We start from the raw sequence: 24,447 nt of genomic DNA, 5'->3' as shown, positions 1-24,447 counted from the left end.
TTACGAAGCAAATAGTATTAATTTATGAAAATTAAGTAATAATTGTTTAAAGTATATCGGTGGCGTTATCTTATAGAAATAGTTGAAACTAGCTTCACTACAAACTTGGCCATTTTCCCACCGATGGCGCCACTACGACTAAAATAATTCGTCATCTAGCGTCAAGAATAGAAACTAATCGCAAAGCAGACACTGCAGCTGGACTTTTCGTTGAGGATTTGTTTTACGACGAATAAGTTTGTTTCGATTATTCGTGAAGCTAAGATGTTTATCAAACCGTTTAAAGTTAAGTCAAATAATCAACTGAAAGGAACGGAAAGGTTGGTACGATCTAGTCTCGCGTAAAACGTCATGGAAAATATTGTTTTACATGTCAGATTGTCCTCTTCGCGGCTTTTCCAAATGTGTATTCAAAGCGCGAATAAATATTCGAGATTATTCGTTAAACGAACGAAGAGTACACGAATGTATCTTGTATTCTTTTGTTGGTGTTCATTAGGAAGAAATTATGCCAAGAAATTTTAGCGGCGTACCCAATGCTAACAGACGAAGAAACGCAACAGTTAGTTCCCAAAAAGGAGGCAATAAGTGTCATGAAAATCATAACTTATGGAGGGCAGTTGGGCAAAGTGTACTGTGCTGCCAAAATACCTGTGTTTTTCCAACTTGACTCTTTGCATTCTGCGTTATTGCCAACCATATATACCTTATGGCATCATCCAAACTTGTTAAGAGTTTTTACAACACGTCTTCCAGTTGTATCCAAATTAGCAAGTGGTGCCGATTTGATGTTGCCTGGAGTAGTTGTCAAAGAACCTGTTACATTATATTCCTTTGGCAAATTACCAAAAGGTACTCCTGTTTCGATAGATACAGAAGATAATAAGGTATGCATCCGTTGTTTATGTAATTTGGTATACAAAGATATAAGTATACCCTTTTCTTTAAATAGGCAGCTGTTGCTGTTGGTCTCACTGCACGTTCTAGCGAAGATATGTATATGTCTGGAGGTCATGGGAAATGTGTAGAAATTTTACATGTAATAGGCGATATGCTTTGTCAACTGGGAAAACCACCTGTCAGACCGAATTTAGGACCATTAGATATGGAATCGAATAATGATAAATTAGAAAGTACAGAGCAAGTCAATGAAAACATTGATAAGCCAGTTGCAGATGCCATGAACGATTTAGAAATTTGTGATAATAGCACCCTAGAAACAGAATGTCCTTGCGAGGTAATTTACAATATAATTTATACAGATTCGTAAAACAGTTACCTTTATACTGGTATTAATATTCTCCACAGGAAAATACGGATGTAACTAGAATAGACGAGACCGAAGGGATGGAAAGTGTAGTCGCGGAACAGCCAGAAATAGTCGTAGATCCTGTACAAGAAATGGATAATTTGTTAGAATATTGCTTTTTAAAAGCGTGTAAAAAGTCTGTGAAGTCTAGCGATTTACCAATGCTGGTATCAAATTTTTCTAAAAATCACTTGTTAGCGGCTTGTCCACCCGATAGAAATATAGACATAAAAAGGTCTCGTTATAAAAAGTTATCCGTATTCTTAGCGGAAATGAAAGAAAAGGGTGTTATCAACACTTCTGTTACGAAAGGCGTCGAAAGTTTGCTATCGATTAAGGTAATACTCGTAGTTTTTATCTAACAGGAACGCGTTACTCTAGATAGAAATATTAATAGATTCTTTGTTACAGTTCGATCACCCTCTTCTAAAAGAGTTGGTTATTTTAGAAGAACCAGCACCGCCGTCGGAACCGGTTGTTTCGAACACTGCAGTTGTCTCAGAGTGTTACAGAGTGACTGCAGACGTTGTGCCAGTGTTATCGAAATTCAGATACGAGTGAGTATGCGATACCACGCTCGGGTGACATCTTTTTACCGCGATACAATCATTGCAGAGAGAATGATTTTCTGTGCAGAGCAGAAGTCTACAACTGTTACATCATATACCATTATGCTCTATTATATGATACGTATTATGTACATTTTACTCCCATACGATGATTGCAGAAAAGGGGACGTAATGAAAAGAGCTGAGATCAGAAAATGTTTTACTGAATACGTGAAAGCGGAGAATCTACAAGACGGAAAGTACGCCATGCTTTGTAGACGTTCGGATCCGTATTCTCGCGTAATCGTTTAACCTTATTTGTTTTCTAGGATGTTGAAATTAAATCCGCAACTCGCAGGTATTATGAAGACCAAAGCGGATCAGGAGACTATTACGATGGAGGACGGAATAAATAAATTTATAGGACGCATGACGCATATGCACGAAGTTACGTTAGCGGGGAATAAATTATTGCACACGGGCAAACTGGAACCCATCGATATGAGGGTTACTGTTCGATCCGGAGGCAAGAAGGTACGATGATCGATTCCGAAACTTGAATTTAAAAAAAAATGTACGAATAATATATAATTTGATAAATTCGACACCAAAGGTAACGCTAGTGAATAACTTGGAAACCTTCGGTATAAATTCCAAGGAGTTCAGTAAGGAGTGCCAAATTATCGGCGCGAGTGCAACGATTACCGACGAACCTGGAAAGAAAACCCCTAGCGTTCTCGTTCAAGGAAACCAGATCTTATACGTGTATAAATTACTTACCGGTAAGCAATGAATTCCTATGCCACACAAATGTATGTATATTTGACCTAAACGAGTATCTTTTTTTCCAGAAAAATACCAAATTAAAAAGACTTACATAAGAGGCTTAGAATTTGCTCCAAAGAAGCAAGGATCTCAGAAAAAATAAAGCAGCACGCCTCGAGCACGTCTCGCGCTTGTATTTTGACTCACGAATAAATGGACTCTCAGTGAAATAAATAATTGTTATTTACTCGTGGCTTCTCCTTTACCGTTTCCCCAAACTGCGCCGGGCTCCGTCGAGGACCTAGGTTTACTTTTCGGTTAGATTTAAATTCGGCGAAAGGTGGTACGAGCGTAAATGGGTAGAAACGCTCAGCTCGGAAGAGATTCGACGATCAAAGTTTGTTAATATAATTTATTGTATATCGAGGTTTCAACATGGAAAAGTACAAATATTGCAATATAGGGCCCGCGAGCTCTCCTCGGGTGGGAGGGAGGGAGGGAGGGAAGGGAGGAGGGTACAATTTCACAGGAAGGAGAGACAACGCATGTCAAGATATCTCGAGACTTTTTTGTTTTTCGTTTGTTTGTTTCATCTGACAGGAATGCGCTCGCTACAATTTCGAAACCGAGGGTACACGAGGTATTACAGATATTGAATGTATATTCCTCTGTTCGTTCTTTGTTTTTTGTTTTTTTTTTTGTTCTTCTTTCGTTTGCCTGACGATGGGGAAAATGTCGAAGATCGACGAACGATCCGTCGAGATTTCACTTGAGTAAAGGAAGGTTCCCTCCTCTCCACGGCCCCCGCATATATTTAATACTCGTTTTGTTCTTTTTCTCTGTTACGGACACGCACGTGCGCGTCGCGTCGCAAATCAATGCGAGTACGCGCGACCCGCACTTGCGTGTCGTCGCAGTTATTACTTTTTTTTTTCTTTTTTTAATCATCGTCATCATTTTCATCATCATCATCATCATCATCATCATCATCATCATCGTCGTCGTTATTATCTTCGCTTTCTGTTCCTTAACTAAACAGGCTGCCCCTGCAGTCGTGATCGCTCGACTTTGATATCTACCCATCGCGCGATTCGTCGAACGAAGAAAACGACGCGCACAAAGGGTACCTGAACCGTTCCGACGCGAAAGGTTGAGGTACTCGTTTCCCCCGATATCTCGAGCATGTCTGACAAACACCAATCTCCTCGTTTGGCTCGACGTAATCTGTGGGCGGATATGACTCGACAATCCGCGGATCCGACGACGCCCGCGCCACGGGGCGCGTTCGCGAATTCGCGGAATTGCTTCATTATATTATAATTAAATTTCTTTTTTTTTTTCATTTTTTTTTTTTTTTTTTTTTTTTTAATATATTCTTTAGCGTCTGTTTTTCTGAAAACATCGACATCTCGTTCAACAGTCCTTATGTCGTTTTCGTCGACGAATCGCGACGACGAACACAGTCGGACACGCGCGTCTACGAAAGCACCCTCAGTTTCATCTGACCCCTCCCCTCCCCCCCTCCGTACCCCCATTGCTCCTCCCCCGCACCCTTAAAATAAAGAATTCGCCGTATTATCGCCACACGATCGTTATATCTCGACAGACAAGCGCGCCACGGCTGCATCGGAGCGCCTCTATCTCACTCTCTCCATCTCTCGCTATATTCTAAATCGTATCTTTTCATCTCTGTTTTCATTTTCTTCTTTTTTCTTTTTTTCATTTTTTTTTCCCCTCACTTTCGGGAACATATATTCGCGCCTACCGTTGTTGCCTGTCCATCATCCGGTTGTTTCATACACGACCGTAAAAGCGTCGCCCGCGATCGTCGCCGAACGTATTTATTCGTCGTCATGTGTCGTCGTTCTTCGCAAAGAAAAAAAAAAAAAAAAAAAAAAGATTTGATCGCCGAAATGTGTTTCGTTTACCGTCATATCGCCCAATTCCGCAACGTCACCTCGTCTTTTGCACTCGTATACCGGTCAACCTCTCGATTCATTCTCTCATTCGTTTTACTCTCGCTCCCACGAATCTACTCGCTCTCCTCTCGTGCACTCGGCTCATTCTCTCCTACTTCCGGTTAATTTATTACTTATCTTTTTTTTTTCGCCTTCGGAATTTTCATAATTTTTTTTTTTTGTTTCTTTATCTTTCTTTTATGCAACACATAATGCGACTAGGTAGTACAGGTTAATTAATAATTAATATCGTTAGTTATACAATAATAACGTATGACTAGACAATGCAAGATAATAATTATATCGTAAATAGTAATAATCATGGATCGCAATTTATATCAACAATTGTGATGGCGCGCACGTGTTCTCGAGAATGTTGTTGCTGTTGTTGTTGTTGTTGTTGTTCTTGTAGTTTCAAATTTTTCGTTTTGGTTTTTTTAAAATTATCATTACGTGTGTGCCTCTGTGTGCGTGAATGGTCACCCCTTTCTACCCCTCGTGTATGCATGTTTGTAACTTGTTGCGCGTGACTGTGAGACCCGACGCCGACGTCGATCAGAGTCTCTTTTTGTTATGTCGTGCGTTTCTCCATCGTTTCTTATTTGTTTTTTTTCTTTCTTTGTCGAGGCTAAAACGCGCGAGAGTATGTCTTAATTTGTATGCGCGTGCTGCGTATGTGTATATGTGTCGCACCCGGGTGCGTGGGCGCAGAAAGAGTCATCGGCAAGATTCGCGACGCATCCTCGATTCGTTGCATCGAAATCGCGAACACGCGTTTCGACGGACGATTATTTCCTAACGTTCGCGAAACATTTTTCGGGCAACGACGAGGAATGCTTCCGCGAAATCAACGTGAACGAAACGTTCCTATGTTGTTTTATGCGTGTAATAGCAACGAGAAGATTGTGTTCCCTTCCGTTAGCTCGTTTTGTTCGATTGATCTCTTTTCAGTTCGAGTCGAACCTCGAGTATGGAGCACGTTGTACGATACTATAATTATAATACGATGTCACAATTTCGAAACGAACGTGGAATGTGGGGATGTGAGAAATTTCCAAACGTAGCGATTACCGTTCCACGGGTTGTTACGATATCGATGTATTTCGAGGTTTTCCTTGGAACTAACAAGACGGAATTCGCGTATGTATGCGTGTGGATGTATGTATGAACGTGTAGATGGACATGTGTCTACGTGTGTGCATGTAGAGGAAGCTTCTTGCTCTGAACTACATATTAAATCGGTATCCCGATTAACCTCTTAAAAAGCACGCCCATATATGGTATATATATGTGTATATATATATATATATATATTTAATTGTTGTTGCACAACAATAGCCGTCGCGGTGTTTACGGGATGCTCGAAAATTTCACGTGAGAAATACATGCGTTCGTAATGTAATATAATGTAATACAATATAATGTAATATAATATAATATAATATAATATAATATAAGATAAGATAATGTAATGTAATAATATAATGTAATATAATGTGTATATAGATATATCTAACTTCCACATAATACTTCAATGGATCCCCTATCTGTACTTGCATAAATAATACGCGTAAGTAATTAATAATTCATGCGATAAGTAGACAGTAATACGGATAAATGACGATAATTAAATAGAGATACACGTATATAGGTTTAGATTTAATCCGCGTTGCGCGCCTAAGACGTAAACAAAACCCGTGCCCCGAATGAGGGTACCCGAAGAAAGTATAACATACGCGAAACTACTCGAGAAAGAAATTAGCATTTCGACTCCATTCCGGGGAGCGCTAGTCGTTTGAGATTCTACTCTTTAAGAGGTTAAGTAATCTGCTGGCGCGACGTTTCCCACAGGATCGATCGATCGCTGGATCGACGCGTCGACGAACGTTGCCGTGACGCGCCGACGGGCGATGGATCGACGATAACAGTGATTACACGGTATCCTTCGCGGCGATGGCTCCCCGCGAAATTAGCTCCTCGTTGAACAATTTCGTCAGGGGCTTGATGACCAGAGGTGCTCTAGCTAAAGGTCTAACGTTACGGTGAAAAAAAAGAGAATTGTTTCCCTCGGCTATCGTTCACAAAAGCTCGAAAAGAAATGAACTTCCTCTTTGGTTTCTGGTTTTCGTCTTCGCCCTTGATCAATGATCGCAACGAACGCGGTTACACCGTGTCGTCGATAATCGAGTGACTCTTTCGATACTAACGAGATAAATAGAAAGAGGAAGAAAAGCTCGGTTGTTTCAAATTTTCTTGGTCGACGCGTGAACCATAAGGATCCCGCAGACTGGTCTGACGTGACGTGAGCTGCGGGACGCTTTAGGCCTGCGCACGGCAGCAGTGGTATGGCCCGTGCATGATCAGACGCAGGCAAAACCGCGAAGACAGCCTCCGCGTAAAGAGACTCTTCTTCGTGTTAGTTCTCCCGGGGGTTTCTTTCCCCCGATTTTACCAAAGAAAGAATGTTGTCCTTTCGAGGGTTTCTGCATTTTGGAAATTAGTCTACTCGTCGACGCGAGTTCTGTCACCGTCGGGGCATCGCGAGGAGAACGAAAGGCCTTCCCGTGGAAACTCGTGTCTGGCCGGACCGTCGCATTCTACTTACTCGTAGCACCGTACACGATCGTGCTAATCGAGTCGCGCTTCGACTACGTAATTTAATTACGTTGTACTTCGATTACGTTGAGTTACGTATATTCAAACTTCCCTATCGCTCCCTAACCCTTTCTCACGATCCAGAAACGGTTCCCTTTTTCTCCCCGCGATACGTATCGTTCCGACGGCGTAAAAAGAACGCTCGGAGTCGTTCTGGCTTCCCCGCCACGAGTCAGTCTTACTTTGTCTACCCATTGTTATTTTTTTTCCCTCGACCCCTGCTCCTCCTCCCCCACCCTAAACTTTGTCGTTTAATAATAAATAATCGCTACACATGTTTACTTTTTTATTTTCTTTTAGATCGTACGTCCCGTTCTTAATTTACCCGACCTATCACGATTCTCGCGTTCACCGAGGCCACGCTTCCAGCGAATCGTGGGAATTTTTTTTCACTCGAAATTCTCGATAGTCTCTCTCTCTCTGGGCGCGACAATCGTATCGCTATACATATTATATTATATACGTCGTTATTATTATCACTTATGATTTGTGCAGTTCTTCCGTGCGGTTACGTCCGATGGTACGTTATTATACACACAGAATGATCGTTCGCCGGTGAACGTTCTTCGATATTCGACGGTTATCCGTGGAATCGGTCACCCGAGTATTACTGGAAGCATCGAAAACTTTGGCGAGAATCGGCCGACACGACCCGTTCGATCTCGATCGCAACGGCGCGATCTCGAATACTGCTCCGTTCCCTTCTTCTTTGTTCTTATTTTTTTTTTCCATCGTTACGGGATTGGTACAAGAGTTTCTCGCCGAAGTGAATCGGTTCCACGTACGCGTAATCGATCTGAGGACAAACCGAAAAAGGAAAACCGAGATTTCTACGCGTTTCCATTCGAATTCGAAAGAAAAGAGAGAAGAAACAAAAAAAAAAACAACTCCCCGCGTTTCCTTTGTTCCTCGTTTCGATATTTTCACCGTTGTTTTCCTCCGTATTCGTTTTTTATTCTCTCTCTTTTTTTTTTTTTTTTTTTTTAATAACTCCTATTCCCGTCCATTCTCTTTCCTGTCTCGACGTCGATCGCACGTCTAATCGCCTAGCGTAAATCGTTATCCTTATAGTAGCGTATAGTTTACCATTACCGTGTGACGTTCATACGTTTTTTTTCTTTTTTTCTTATTTCGTTTATTTCTCACGTTTAAATAGCGCCTTTATTTATCAGTTACAGTTAAATATCGCTATCAATACCGTATTAAAACCTGTCATAAAATACATTACTCTATTATAATCCGCGTTTTATTTTCTTTGTGTATTTTTCTCCGCTCACTCCGCCCCCACCCCTCCTCATCCTCCTGCCCCTCCCCGTTTCGACACTCCCCCGTTATTCTTTCGTTTTCGTTTCGTTCGTAACACGCTTCTGTATATCAGACTTTTCTCTCGGTTCGTTACGATCAGCCTCAACGACGCGGGTATACGCGTGTTTCCCTCGATTAGAAGAAAAGAAAATGCTCGAAAGCGCGAGCCCACCGCGTCTCCGTTCCCGTCGTTGTCCTGATTCGTCGGCTTGATTAAAAATTACGAAAAAAATCTGTTCGTCCCGAACGACGCGCGTCCTCCGGTTCAAATTCTTTTCCGCCGTTCTTTCGGGGTCGAATTCCGTTTTTCGTCGGAAAAGATCTTTAGAAGAATCTCCGCTATTCTTTGCTTATTTTTTATTTTTTTATTTTTTTATTTTTTTTTTTTTGAAAAATCGGAACACAACGATGGAACAACTCGGCTCGTTTCCCGACGATAATTTTTTAATTTTTCTCCCTTCCTCCCTTTCGCTCGCCGGCGCTAAAACGCACCAATACTCAACTCGTTTTCATCCGAAGTCTAATTAAATAAGCAACACCGTCGGCAGTCGGCCGTCGAGAGAATACAGCGACGAAAAACAGTGTGCCACCTCTTTACTCTCTAGAGAGAGTCGAGGTGCGCTTGATCGACTACGAGAGCGATATTTTGGAATCGATTACCGTCGTGACGATCAAATTTAATTTAGGTACAGGCACGTTCCTGTGAAATGGATAATTAAACGCGCGTTTTAACGCTCTCGATTCAAAAGCGATACTCGCGAAAATATTTACGTGAAAATTTTGTTCTCGTACAATTGGAAAATGCGTAATAAATATCCGTACAGGAACCATTTATTTTAAATCGGTTGCTGTACGAATACTTCTTGCACTGACTGTATATAATTTAACGTTTACGATGGTATTTATTATTCGTACAGATCGATCGACATTCACGAATTTTATTCGGATTTCTTTTCTTTAGCTCGATCGTTGTCCGTGCAAGTGTTTCTCTCGACGACGAACGAGAGCCGGCGTCTACCAAAATTGGTTCCGATAGTTTCCGACTCGCTCATCGATCTATCAATATAATATCGCGTATCACATTCTTAATTTACATGACAAGATATATCGGACCACGCTAACACGAGTCGAACGAAACGGAAGATGAAAGCACCGATCGATCGGATCGTCGCGGTGCACGTTCGATCCCGCGACATGGCACAGACGTAAATGAATCGAGAAGTGCGCGAACGGAAGTGTTGTTTTCTTTTTTATGCGGGTGGAAAGAACGGCTTGCGTCAGATTCAAGAGCAACAGATTATATTTTCTTCAGTTACAACAGAAATCGTTCGTGAGCTGTTCTCGACGAACGGTGGTGGGTCGTCGACAGGGCGACAATCGAAAAGTATTATATTATTCGTTACATAAGATTCGGGGTGGAAACGAATGGATCGATATAATACATTTCTATACTTTTTCTCGCGTTATCGTTCGTTCTTCTTCCCTTTCATTACGCTCTTCCCTCGCTTTAATATTTTTTTTGTTTGTTTTTAGGTTTTGTCTTTTATTATCAGTATTGTTAGTTTCTGTTTAATTAGTGCCCTCCGTTCGTTTACGTCTACGGTTGTTTCCCATTAAAGCTGTAAAACGTTTCTCTAAAGACGATTTGTAACAATCGGACAGATTGTTTCCGCGTGATTTCGATCGTGATCCCTTGGAAATCAACGAGAGCCTCGTCGCTTTCCTTTTTCTGTTTATTTTTTTTTTCCCTATTTTATTCTATTTGTATATTTTTACGGAACGTACCGTCGAAACTTGTCCCCGACTTTTTGTTCGTTTTGGCTCGACGAAACCGTCTCGTAACGGTTCTTCGATCGCAAAAAAAAGAAGAAAAAATGGAAAAAAGGAGCCGCGCGGTATTTCGTTTCGTTTGTTTCTGTTTTTTTTTTTTCGTTTTTCATCTCGTCCCTACGTCACCGTTTCCTTCGAACGACGAAAATGTATTGCTCTGCGTTTCATCCTGGGTGATAATAACTTCTCCTTTTTTTTTTCTCTTTTTTTATGAACACTTATAACACATACAACGTTATAATATCGTAATGGTAAAATCTCTGGTATTATAATAGTAATTACGGAATCACCGCGAGCGCGGAGATCGATCGTTTCGGGGATCACCCGCGCTGATAATTGTCGATTTTGCCCGCGGGAATCGCTTCTCGAAACTCGACGCCGTTCGAACAATTCGAATTACTAAGAAACAATTGTACAATCAGCAACGAAGACGTTGGAAGATAAAAGAATGGAGGAGTCGCGTTTCTAGTTTGGAAACAAAAATTCGAGAAACGTCTACGCTTGAAATTCTCAGCTCTTGATTTAAGACGTTCACGCCGGCGCGTACCACGGGTTGCTCACGTTTGCGTGTCTATCAGATGGTGAGTACCACCGTGCCGCCCCATGGCGAGAAACGCAAATAGCAGCGCCGGCGTGAACGCGTTAATCTCGATCGAAACGACAACGAAATATAGATGAGCTAATAAATGAACAGGCTATTCGTAATTTGTTGGATCGCAGGGAAAACGGCATCGCGTGTCGTGAAAGAATTCCGCGAGCGTGGTGCTCGTTCCCCGTTCGGAAAAAAGGTTCCCTTATATCTTAATACTGTCGACGAATAAACTTTCATTCGATTCCCTATAGAAATGCCCCGTCCTTTCAATAGGAAAGGATAAATTTGTCATTTGGCGATGGCTCGCGGGATCGCGTCCGTTCGAGATCGATAATTAGATACGCGTATAAATATAATATACGATTTAACGCCAACGTTTTTTGTACCCCGAGGGCCTGGGCGTCGTGGAATGTCGAAAAATTCGTCGATTCTCGTCTACTCGGTCGAAGGTGTTCCTCAACCCGTACGGTACCGTTACGAACATTCGACTGGAATTAATGGAACGTATTCGCATGGGCAGAAATTTTATCCAAATACAAATTTTCAATAACGGGTTCAAAGTGAACAATTTCCAATGCGTTCTTCGTGGAGACGATCGAATTTAATTTAAGAACAGACATATTCCTGTGAAATGGATAAATAAATTGAACATTTCGCCCGATAAATGAATGTAAAACGTAAATAATATGGTCGTGTTCTCCGTAGAACGAATTAAATTTATTCGTTTATCAAATATTGCCCATTCGCGATTGACGGTACCGCGAGGTATAAGAGAGAAAGCATTCTTTGACCGCGACAAATCGTCGTATTTAAAGGCTACAAGGAATAAAGAAACGGAAACGGCTTCGAAACGAACACAGTTCGGAATGGAGAGTCGTAGACGAGAAAAGGAAGTCTTTTATTCCGCGCGAGAGCCCTCGTACTCGGATGGAATGTATCTTCGATATTACGAGATCATCGAGATCTAACAAGCACCTCTCTTGAAACGCATCTTTCCTACTTCCGCTTCGCGTCAATCGTCCTAATAACGCTTTAACACGTTCACGCCGGCTTGCACCACCGGTGGGTCATACATCGTGCTGAACAATGCGACCCGATGCCGCGCCGCCTCGCGGCTAAGACACTGAGAACCGCGCACAGGCGTCAACGTGTTAATCGCGATTCGGTGCGCGCTCTGCGCTCTCGACCCTCCGAATCGTCGTTGCAAGCCTGTGCATTTTCACGGAATGTATCGATAGAAGAAAGAGAGATCAGTTCTTGAAAGGATCGAGCCCTGCATTGGGTCGGACGTTTTGGTTGGCCTTCGTAAGATCCACGAGGGCTCCATCTTCACCTTAATATCAAGTCACGGCATTCTCCTTAAATCGAAATTGATCTCTTCTTCCTTCGAAAGTTCCACTCGAGTAATCGAACTCTTCGAGAGCGGAGAGAAACGAAGGTCAGAGGGTCGAGAGGGTCGCGAAACACCGAGCTCGATATCTCAGAATCTAGATCGTGCACGACGGCGATAGCTTGCACCGCTATCTTTTAAATAATTTATACATCGCGTTTCGGTTATGAGCAATTGATTGCCGACAGTCTTTCCGTCTCTCGATCGCGTGAATTCGCTGAAAATATCGATTGAAAGAATCCCCATCCCCGCACCCCAACCCGTTCCCCGTTTAACCAAGCGTTTGTTCTCGGCAAAATATAAATTATTTAACCAGAGTGGGAAACTCTGAAGCGCAGCCGTTGCTCGAACGCGAATAAAAGGAAACCGGAGAATTCTCGAGTCTTTTCACGGATCGCGAAAGATTCGACGCTTAGATAATTTTCTACCCGAAAGAAACGTCGATGAAATGAGTGTGTCGTGTCCGGGTTACGTTTCTCGCGTGAACCTCGCGGAATAAAACGCGCAACGACGAAAAGGAAACGAAACGGAAGAAGCCCCCACCCCCCACGAAGCACCGTGAAATTCACTTCGAGTGTCCAAATGTATGAAAATTCCCTGGACACCCGTTATAATTATCGGCCGTTTGACCAGCCCCCCCAAAATATTGGATTTTAAACATCCCCGCACAGGTTCTCACTCCTTCTTGTTTTCCCTCGTTTTCCCTTCCTCGTTTCATTTGTTTTTTTTTTTTTGAGTTGAAGAAATTTTACGTGTGCTCGTGTATCATCTCGATGCTGGTGTGTGTGTGTGTGTGTGTTCGTGTCGCGTATATCAAACATTCGCCTTCGCTTTTTCGCTCTTTGTCTCTCGTTCTCTCGCATTCAGCATCGCGCGTACTCTCTACCTTTCTCCCAAAAGCTCGTTCACGCACATTTACTTATTTTTTCCATTTTTTGGTGTATTCTGTATGTTTGTTTGTTGTTTGTTTGTCTTGTTTTTTTTTCTTTTAATATCACTATAGAATTATCGTAATTAAATATTTATACACCCATTGACAAACTAGCTACCACGTTTTTTTTTTGTCGTTTAAATACAGTTCCATAGATATCAATTAATTTAATTAATTAATAGTTATTATAATAAGTTACGATAATTAATAATTAGAATAATCAAAACATGTACAGAAGATTATAGATTATCTCTTTCTTCCCCTCTGCCCCCGTCTTTCCCCTCCCTTGTTTCATCTCGTCGCCTTCCGTCCGACTGTATCCCTCGCTCTCTGTCACCCCGCCCCCTCTTCTCTAACGTCGCGTTAACCCTCTGTATCCCCCCACCCGCGCATCTCCCCTATCATTACTTTTTTTTTTAATTTTTTTCGTCTTTTGTTACAGAGTGGTTATCGGTTTCTTCATTTTTTTTTTTTTTTGTTGATCGTTGTGCTTTACTCGCCACGGAGTAAAATTTCTCGAGTACTCGTTTAGTTATTTTCTACCCCCTCTCTCCTTTCGCCCTATCCCTCTCACACTCTCTCGTACTCACTCACGCGATCAGTCTCTCTCGTTCTCTTTAGTCTTTGTTTTCTTTTTTTTCGCTCGACAGGCATCTCTCTCTCTCTCTCTCTCTCTCTCTCTCTTTCTCTCACTTTCACCACTTTTTCGCCCGTTTAATTAGTTAGCTTAGTATATAAATACTTTTCATCTTTTTCTTAGTTAGGCCTACGGTGAGCTAGATCTGCTTTTGTTTGCCGCGGTAGTGTCTCTCTCTCTCTCTCTTTCTTTCTTTCTTTCTCTCACTCTCATTTTTATCCTCACGTCCGCTGACTCGCATCATAAAATAATTTCAACCTTCCCTTCTCACGGATACCGCGTACTTCGTCGCCGTTTGTTCCTCTCACGCATACACATTTTCACGCTCCCTCTTGTTTCCTTTGGTTTTCCGCTCGCATTAGAGTGCGCCGCCTTCGTCGTCGAAGAAACGGCTCCCTCTTTCGTTCCCTGCCTCGAGAAAGAAAAGACGGACAACCATTGCACGGAGCGGTTTCTTTCAACGTAGAAACGAAACTCTCGAGAAGGATCGAGGACATCGTCGAACCGATCGAATCGCGAGAACGGAGAAGAAACCGACGCGAAGAATACCAAAGAGATTCCTAAGGGCGGTAATACTATCGCGAGAAGTCGCGACGCTGAACGAGACGATCGAACCTGTTTTCACCGAATTACATACGATGTTTCGATGGCATCGATCAAGGACAGGGCTTCTTAAACTATGGGTCGCTCTCTTCGATATTTCTTCTCTTCGATATTTCTTTTTTCTTGATGTCATTGCAAAAAAATGCAGTTTTGACGACAAATAGGGTACGTTATTTTTGTAACTGTAGTAAATAAAATTTCACAACCTTTCGTGCAATTTTTAGCTTCATATTTTTGTATGTTTTTAAACGAATTCCGACGCTATATTCTTTCGTACTTATATATATCGTTACCTAATCAAGAAACCGTCACAAAATATTTACATACCTTCGTTTTATATATTTTAGGTTGCGAAAAAAGTCGCAATCATAAATGGGATCGCGAATGAAAAAAGTTAAAGTAGCCCTTATCAAGGAGATCAATTATCGTCGAATGACAATTTTGGGAATTCGTTTGCGTAGGTAGCCGTTATTTTTATAAAGATAAATACCGCCCGCGTTGTTACGCAAGGAGCGTGTCGATCATTGCGAATACGTTTGTCTTACTGAAACGAAAAAAATTGTGCAAACGGTCGCGTTTCGTCACGGGCTTCTAGCGACGAAAAAAAGAACGATCGATAGAGTCTCGTTGCAGCGCGGTAAACTTTGTGGCGAGGACGAGTCCTCTCGACCTCGAGGCTCGATCGATTTATCCTAACCGCGAGAGGGTGTCACGATTTAATCTCTAAACGCTAGGTGCTACGCTCCTGTTCGTTTTCTCAAGTCCACCGAAAAGCGTAAACGATGGTCCCCGAGGAACTCTGGTTCCCTGGAAGGTACGGGAAAGAGTATCCCTGCACGGAGCTAATTAACTTTGCCTAAAATCTCAGTCTCTGCGGTATGCGTGTCGCTTCGGTACAAATTGGAAGAGGATTTCACCCTTTTACGTTCGTTTCTCGGTTCGCTCGCTCTGCTCGTCACCCCGAACTCGTGGGAAAGGACGAGCGCAGCCGCGGAATGCGGTTGGTGCCGTTTCCTCCTGTCGTTGAAGACTGATTGGAACCGCGACCGCGAAGGAATCGAACAGGACGTGGCAAGTACGGCCCTTCAAGGTCGCCGAGACGACCGACCAGGGATCGGCAAGGTTCTTCTTCGCGAGATACGAATGTGAATGTCAGAGAAGCTACCGCTAAAAATCGGTCGCCTCGATTTAAGCGAAGATCGTGTATTTCCTTATTCGTTCCTTCGCGCGTCCAAGTTCCGCGACTCCGAAACGTCGACGATCGCGTCGAAGACTGGTGACAATGAGACGGTGTTCGTCTTCCATCTAGCAACGACCGCGAACGAAGACGAACCGATCGAATCGTACGAGTCTTAAGGATAAACTGTCTACGCGGACAGAGCGATTGTGCGTTGCTTGAACTCACAGCGACGTCTTTTCGTTTCTGGCGCGATCGTTTCCGAAGCTTAAAATGTACTTTGTGCTACTCTGTGCGACGAGGTTCGAGGTCGTTGGCCCCTTTAGCGTTGAAAAATTAGTGGCCGAAAAAGGGGCTCGGGCTGCCCCGAATCGCGCAATTATCGTTCCGTCTCCTCGTCGAGGATGGCCACGCGTCTTTTTTACCTTCTTCTCGATCCGACGTCGCGTTAACCTGACCCCCGTGTATAGCTACGTCTTCGATACGCGTGCATGCATGCACGTATCCATGTACACGCGTCCGACCCGTGTTCCCCTACTCTATCAACGATAAGCACCCCCTATCGTCGTCGTCGTCGCAGCGATACAACTAACAACGATTACTCGATACATGAATACAATGCGCATAATATCTAACCTAGTATGGTAATATAGTTCTATAGTTTAGTTGATTAGCGTGTTACCCTTCGCTCTCTCTCTGTTCTCCCTTTCTCTACTGCTCGGACTCGCCCGCCTCACAGATTCCTCTCGATCGCCTATCCCGATCCGCGAGAACGGATCAGGGCGCTAAAGCCGCGTTCCCACCTACGCGCCAGAGCACGCGTTACGTCACAGTCCCACGTCACGTAACGACGCCGATAATCTCTTCAAGGACTCTAGGGATTCGTCGCATTCGCCCTTTTCACTCCGATAATTTCGTTTAATACGAGGGGCGCAAATACGCGGCACCGCTTCTGCAAATTAAAAAAAGTATCCTTGTTAGTAAAAAAAATGTATAAACGCTCGTACATCTTGCTCCTTTGTTTCGTTGATCCAGTTCGCGTTGGAACAGAGACACTAGTTAAGTCGTGGTGTACGTGGAGTGCAAAGGGTTCCTTGATTAAAGTGTTTGTGATTAAAATTCCTTGAAAGACATCCTTGAGAGATTATTCGCCTCTGGAGAGGTCTACAGGCCGTTTCCACTTACCGAACGCGTGGGAATGTGGCTTAAAAAGGATCTCTGTCTCTATCCGTCGGTGCGTGATTCTCATTGCGTTGTGCGTCTCTATGGCTCGTCGAAGCCATTTGGCCTTACTATACTGTGCGCGAAATTGAGCAGCTTCAGGGGAGAGATGTCTCTCGTTTCGCGAAAGAAATGAGACGCAGCGCGGTGATCTTTAACAGGTGGAAGCTTTTTCGTTCGGGATGTTAGCACGCGAATTTTCACGGACGTGACAGATGATAGTCCGTCTTCGAGATTGTTCGAGCTGCAGGTCTCGTCCCTTTCTGAATCCTCTGTTTACGGAGACGTTCGTTTCCACCATTCGACGACATTCGACGCGGTTCGAGGGACTACGTCCTCGTCTTGTCCTCCGAAGTATCGCGAACCTTCGTTCGTCTCGCTTCTAATCTCTGCGAACGTGGGCGACGATGGAACGGTCCCATCCGGCGTTGCTCCACGATGGCAAATCGAAATTAACCCTTTGCACTTGAGGGGCGACTTAGAAGCGACGGTCTTTGTTTTAGATCTTAGATTTCGTTGAATCTCGAACTGTTCGTAGCGATACTGGTTCACAAATAGGTTTCTAAGCTGCAAACTGGTACACTTTAGAGTAGTATGAAACTTTATTTCCACGACGCTCCAATCATGGTAGAAGAATGTTCAGTCGTCGAAATTTTTAGCTCTCTCTACTGTTGTCGAGTGCAAAGGGTTAAGGGAGCTTCGTTACTCGAAGAAAGCGTGCGTCCGATTGGAATTTAGGTAACGTCCTAATGCTCTTCTGATGTTCCATAGGCTCGCCCACGAGAAACGGCGACGCGACGATGACGTTTATCACAGCTCGACGAATCGCTCGAATATCGCCACACACGCACTCGCCCAGCCACGCACACAAACACGTGTCATTGGGTCTCGGGCACGTCGGTCCGAGTAACGAGGAATGCCGGGAAGAAGTTTTACGGGGATGGATAAAAATGTAGATGCGCCCGTAGGGGTGGGTCGGACATGGCTGGCGGATTGGTGGCAACTGAAACAAGTAATCGAAATAAAACGAACGACGTATTCGAACCAAACACAAATCAGTTTAATCCTTAAATAAAACATAATTTCTGTTATGTTATATAATAATTAAATAAATAAATAAATAATCGGTAGTAATAGTAGTAGTAGTAGTAGTAGTAGTAGTAATAGTAGTAATAGCGGTAGTGGTGGTTGGTGGTAGTTATAGTAAGTATGTTATATAGCGGGTGGTAAGAATGTAGCTGATGTTAAAAGTGAAAGTAGTGTAAGACTTTTCTTTTCTCACTTTGTTGTGGTACGAAAGTAAGTAGTAATAAGGTGTTAAGGTTACACGTAGCTACTAGACGAGAGACACAAAAAATATATACGACCATAATTAATAGCAATGATAATAATAGTAATAATAATAATAATAATAATAATAAAGATAATAATAATAATAATGGCGATGACGATGGTAATAATAATAATAATAATAATAATAACCAGAATAATAAGTGTAATTAATATACTGATAATAATTATGAGAAGGAGAAGATTAATCGTTTATAATAATAAATGTAACCGGCGCGCGGTGTACGTAAACGCACGCCAGGTCACGGGGAAAATTTCTAAACGCGACACGCCCTTCGTTCTTCGTGCCTAGAATCTCGTGAATCGCGTACGAACAGCGTCCAGCTGGATCGTCTTATCGACGAAGGCGTCGAATAACGAAGGGTGGCTCGCGGTCAGTCGAATCCGTTCTCCTCGCTGCCTCTACACGCCAATGCACGCGACGACGGCACTGCGTCGTCACACGGTGTATAATAATTTGCACTAATCATCGAGATCCTCTTCGCCCCCGACGCGGACCGGGCGCGTCGTTCGCGCGGGAACCGTGCCAACGAACGATCCGACGTCGGGGTATTTCAAATAAATAAAATAAAATCTTAGCAGTTAGCATTTGTTGCTCGAGGTTCAAATTACGTTTACGGGAAAACGGGACGCAGACCCTCTAACCGCCCCCACGGAGCCGTTTCTTGCTCCGCTCGGCCGCGAGGATGCCTGCGCCGTGTTCCCAGGACTAGACACAAGAAGGTACACATAAATAGGACAACATATACACGCTACGCTTTCTTCTCTCTCACGTTATACGCTAAATCTAAGAGCTTAAGAAATCGTCGCTTTATTCACGATTAAGTACTTACAAAACGCTCGCTCGCGCCTTCTCGCGGCGACGACGCATCGAGATCTCCCGTGTCCTGTGTGCAAGCCTGAGATCGGAGCTAGGTTCTCCTTCCGGAGCTTCCTATCCAACGCGAACGTCTCCCGTATCGTCGCGCGAGCAAAATTTTCACCCGCTACACCGCCTCGGATCTCTGCGAATAGTCGCCAGACTTAGCGCGAGCGAAAAACGGTTCGCTTATCTTACGTATTCGTTATCGCCTAAATCGCGCCTTCTTATCGATCCTGTCTGATTACCTTTTGCTACGCTTAAAAAGTCTGCCCTGTTGTCTCGCGGGGACCGCCTCTTTGCACGTAGGACTAGACACGTGTTCCGACGATCGAAATTGGATCTCGTTCGTTTCTCGATCGGTATCGACCGTGCGCACCGTTTCGAGCGTGTATACGATTCGTAAAATTCTTAACTTCGCGCGCGTTCGGTTTCCGTTTTCGGCGACGCACGCGTCTCGTTACTGAATATCGTTTTGTACGTTAGACGGTTTTTTTTTTTTTATGTATTTTTCGTTTTTAACAAAAGAAAGGAAAAGCGACGAACGAATCCACGTTCGGTAATTATAAAAATCGGAGTATTTCGGGGCGGCGTACCGTTTATCTCTGTCTTCGGAGTTTGCACGGTGCACACTCGATGGACTCTTTCAGAAGAAGCTCCGTAAACGCTCGGTAAAATCAGACTTGCGCGCTCGAGAAAGCACTTTGTACTATAGCTAACATCGTCTATACGTAAAGAACAAAAGAAAAAGAAAAATATATATATATATGTATGTATATATATACTAAGAAAGAAGGTCCCCGTTGTTCGCGCGAACGAACGACCGTTGGGTCTCTTTGGACAGAACCGACAGAGAAGTACAAGAGTCTGACTAGCAACAAAAAGAAAAGTACAGCTGATGGTTTACGTTACGAACGACGTAATCCTTCGGGTCGAGTGTCTCGATGTCCTCGTTAGTCTCGCGGATATCTCGAGATCCCTCGTATGCACGTGAGCCCCTAAATGTATCTTCTTAAATAGCTTACGATAATATAGATTCCGTCTCTCCGTTTACTCGTCGACGTCTTAATTCAACTACGGATTAGAAGTTAGATTTAAGTACGTTAGCTTCACAGGCTGAATCAAATCGTTCCCTCATTCGGTTATTTCTTTGGTTTCGTAGTCGTTGGCGCGAGAGACCCGACCAGAGCCTCCTTCGCCGATCGATCGATCGATCCGTCCCCGTCCCGTCCTCGCTCACGGCCTGTGTCCATCCTTTCTCTCGCCACTCTTTTTCCCGCTTTGCTCGCTACTCCTCGAACCTACGACCACCTACTACTACCGGATCTTCCCGTCAAGTTCTTTTTCCCTCTGGCACGCTCACGTCGATCAGGAAACGCGAGGTATCTCGCTCGGAATCATTCTCGAGCCGTGCTCCCGCCAAAGATCGGGCCGAATTCTTGTCAGGTTAAAAACAACGAACAGGAAGGCGAACGAGTCGGCACTCGTTAATGTTCGAATAAATATTGTGAACACGATCGGGTAAATCAGCGACTTTCTCCTCAAGTTTGACAACCCCACGAAGCGAGTTATTAATTCACTCGGACCGCGTATCGAGTACGAAAAGGTCAATTCGTAAATATAGTCGTTGGAATTTCAATTATGGAATGGTAATACAAGTAACTCGTATCGAATTTTGCCCGTCTTTGGCCTCCGGTGCAAGGATCATTCTCGAGACGTCGCTTCTTCGAGCGCGTTACGTCTAGAATCGTCGCTTTGATATTATAGATTATGAGATCACTGTGAAGAAATTTGGTTGGATGGCGCCACGTTCCCGCGTACGCAACTACCCCTGTTTAAGGTGTCTTTTCGTGCATCGCCATGCGCGAGAAAATGGCCGTTAGCCATGTGTCGCTGTCGTCCTCCGAATATGGCCGATGCGAACTACATCGTTGCAAAAACACCTAGCCTTTGCCTATGTAGACCAACTATAATTAGAGATTAGAGTTTATTTTTCAATTACACTTTACGTGTAGTTTATCGATAATTTAAGGAACCTAGCGAAGATACTTCGGTAATATCCGAGTTAAAGTTCGAAGAGATCGCATTCGGAGTAGCGGCGAGTTATACATCCGTTCGGGGACCATCTACTCGGACGTTTGCGACCAAAGTGATTCGGCCCGAACCGATAGAATTCGCCCGTACCCTTGAATCCGGACTCCTCGAACGCGCGTCGTTACCTTACAGGTATATCAGCGACGTTCGATGAGAAAACTGGTCTCGACCGAACAGCTTGGTCGCTGGAAAGCCGCTGGTACGTTCGTCTAGTCTTCTACTCCTCGAATTCCGTTTCAGTCTCACAGCCTGACGTCGGTGACTCTTTGGTGTCGTGCAGGGGTGAAAGGAAACGACCGCCGGAAGCTGCGATTCGAGGATCGCGTGTCGTGTACTGACCGGAGATCGTATCTTTCGCCCCCGTTCCCCGTCTCTACCCACCCCCGCCCCACCCCCGCCCCGTGTGCAAAGTTCTTCATCGATCGTGCACATATACATAAACCAACGATACGTACGTGCAAGAGTCGAGAATCGAGCGACGAACGTCGCGTTTCGAACGACCTCGCGTTTCCCCTCGATCGCGCGGTGAGCTGGGAGAAAAGAAACCAGCGATATTTGGAAAAAAAGAACAGAGGGCCAACGATAAGAGGAACGAAAAGGTAACGACTCGTTCCTCCGTTATCCTTCCGTCGGCCTTCGGCTTTTCCCGCAGCCACGGTCTACGGATATCAAGATATCGCGACCTACCTCCGATCCTCTCGACGGTCTCCTCTTCGACCCTCTTGCTCCCTCTCGCGCAGATACACGCATACACACGCACGCAGCACGTACCATACTCTCACGCCTTCCTCTCTATCTCACCTCCTCCCCCGTCCCGCCGCACACATACACAGACACAGACAGACACACGCACGTGTACGTTTGCACCCTGAATCTCTCCCCTCCTCTCTCTTCCGTCGGCTCTACGGACTCGATCAGCATCTCGTTAGCAAGATTGTTCGATTCGTAATGGAATCGCACGGATATTTTTTTTCTACGGATCGAGGGAGTATACCGCGGGGCTCGCGAAAATTTTGTTCTCGAAATGCCATCGACAGCTGGTTCGAGAGCTAACGATACTTGGATGAATATGACGCGACTCTGGGCGCGGTTACGATGCTTGAAATATGTTTAATTAAGGGAATACGAACAGTTTTCCCTTGGAGATAACAACGTGTTTCGGATCTCTCGTTGGCAGTCGTTCTTGGAATACTGGGAGGATCGGGCCCTGCGATTGTCCTTCAGCTTTTCGGAGCTTTCGGAACGACCGGGCACCTTTCCGCGAGTGTTAGCTCGTCTATGTTAAGTTTTCGTCCTTTCTTACGCGTTTCTTCGTTAATTCTAGTTGTTGATAGACCCCTCGTTTCGGGGGTAACGTCGATGGCATTTCTCAAGGAATAGTTTTCGTCACCCTTGCCGGGTATACTATCGAGCCGGGCGCGAAGATCCGTGCATTTTTCATAAGTTTAAATCTTCGAGTGCCTCCAACCAGGTAACCCTCTCCTCCTCGCCGATGTTTTCGACAAAGTCGAGCCACGTGCTTCTGTAAGGTTTGAGTTTCTTCGGATGATAGCCCGACTTCCTGTAGTTGGCCCGGTCACGGTCGTGGAGATTCACGGTCGTGGTTGTATCCGAGGTCACGGTTACGGACGCGGAGGTATCCGAGGTCACGGTAACGGTCGCGGAGGTATCCGAGGTCACGGTAACGGTCGATGAAGCGGTCGATGATGCGATCATGACCGCTGGCACACCTACAGGGGCCGTTGCGCGATGGTGTTGCTCGTCCTACGTCGTCTTGCTCTTGTTCGTCTTGAAGCTGACTTGAAGCACCCGTGTACCGAGCGTGTAACCGTTCAGGCTCTGAATGGCGACCACCGCCTCGTCGTAGTTGGTCATCGTCACGAAACCGAATCCCTTGCACTTGTTCGTCTGCAGGTCGCGGATCACTTTGACCGACTGGACGGCGCCGAACGGACCGAACAACTGCCACAGCACGTTCTCCTCGGTCTCGGGGGCGAGATTGTAGACGAAGATGCACCAACCGGAACCGTTCATCGCGTTCCCGGGTAGCATCGAGTTCGCCAAGAGATCGCCTGCCAGCGGGCTGTACCTGAAACAGTCGCGTAAACCGTCAACATGTTCACCCATCGACAATTCCGCGCCTCTGGGACTGGGGGAGCGACGTTGCGAAATTTCGGCCCGATAGCGCTGTCGTCCGCGGAAAGTAAAACGATGTTTCTTTTACGAAAAAAAAAACGACAGCGCTATTCGATTCTAAAACGTCTCGTGTATCGACGACTTTAGAACTGTCTCCTCTTTCGCAACATCGTGCGCACGGTAACAAAGAACACCGAGATTCACGAGTTTACTTCAACAAGATATCGATCATCAGCGTTGAAAGAGAACAAAGACTGAACAAAATTCGTGCAAGTGTACCATTCAAACCGATTCGCATCTTGAATTGCCGTCGCGGCCAAAAAGCTCGACGAGTGAAAAAGGAATTCTGAAAAAGGAAAACGAAAGTGGTTCGACGGGCAGCTGTCGAATCAATTAACGCATATCTACCCATTAAGGGTGCGCAGTAGTTTCTTACCTTTAAACGTATTTTTATCATGTTTCAAACGCGAAATTGCAATGTCGGGATAGAACGCGCGCTGCGGAATTTTAAAAGGAAGAGTTTAAGGAAAAAATCAGTCGGAAAGTTCATAGGCTCAAAAAATGTTAAGAACTGATTGTCTTTCGAGAGACGAGGATCTATCTATCCTCGGAGCTTCCTATTTTTTTCCTCAACCCTCGCTGAAGTCAATTCGGAGTTTCGCTCGGACTTCTGCGCACCCTTAACAACAACGACAATAATAACGACGAAACTAAAGAAACGCTACTGCCTCGTTGAGAAATTAATTACGGAAAAAAAGAGAAGGTCACCGTGATCGTAGGAAGCGATCGCAAACAAGCCTGCAAGCAATTCTACGCGGAAGCGTAGTAAACGAACAACGCGCCGCTAGGGACTCGACGGAATGTATTTAATTATGAATAGGCGAGGAAACGTATAATAAAACTGAAGGGAGCATGCGACACGTCGGCGCTCGTTAATCGGCATGCAGTAATCACGAAACACTGAATACATCGGTGGACGTTGGTGAAGGTGAACGTATCGGGCTGTGGGGGTGTGAGGGGGGGAGTATATTTACAGATGTAAAAAAATGTATTCTGCGTACCTACTTGACGTCACAAGCCGCGTTAA

General features: G+C 44.5%; 2 protein-coding genes across 17 annotated transcripts in view; one reads left to right on the top strand and one right to left on the bottom strand.

Moving 5' to 3' along the window:
• Positions 1–161: 161 nt before the first annotated feature.
• Positions 162–7,834, top strand: LOC128882776 (eukaryotic translation initiation factor 2D-like). Its single transcript, XM_054134506.1, has 9 exons — positions 162–320; positions 500–887; positions 953–1,237; positions 1,309–1,647; positions 1,721–1,866; positions 2,037–2,117; positions 2,187–2,391; positions 2,471–2,639; positions 2,709–7,834. The coding sequence occupies exons 1-9, from the start codon at positions 265–267 to the stop codon at positions 2,783–2,785; spliced, it is 1,746 nt and encodes a 581-aa protein (XP_053990481.1). The 5' UTR covers positions 162–264; the 3' UTR covers positions 2,786–7,834.
• A 361-nt stretch (positions 7,835–8,195) lies between these two features.
• LOC128882856 (ELAV-like protein 2) overlaps positions 8,196–24,447 on the bottom strand; it is a 62,386-nt gene continuing 46,134 nt past the window's right edge. For all 16 annotated transcript variants that reach the window (XM_054134703.1, XM_054134688.1, XM_054134638.1 and 13 more), the window contains one exon: positions 8,196–23,313. In XM_054134703.1, the coding sequence (XP_053990678.1) occupies positions 22,989–23,313 (325 nt within the window). In that variant the 3' untranslated portion in view covers positions 8,196–22,988. The remainder of the gene's footprint in view (positions 23,314–24,447) is intronic.

This window comes from Hylaeus volcanicus, chromosome 1 (assembly GCF_026283585.1).
Source record: "Hylaeus volcanicus isolate JK05 chromosome 1, UHH_iyHylVolc1.0_haploid, whole genome shotgun sequence".
In the NCBI taxonomy this organism is placed as follows: domain Eukaryota; kingdom Metazoa; phylum Arthropoda; class Insecta; order Hymenoptera; family Colletidae; genus Hylaeus; species Hylaeus volcanicus.
Note: the sequence above shows the minus strand (reverse complement) of the source record. Positions and strands in the feature narration are given on the sequence as shown.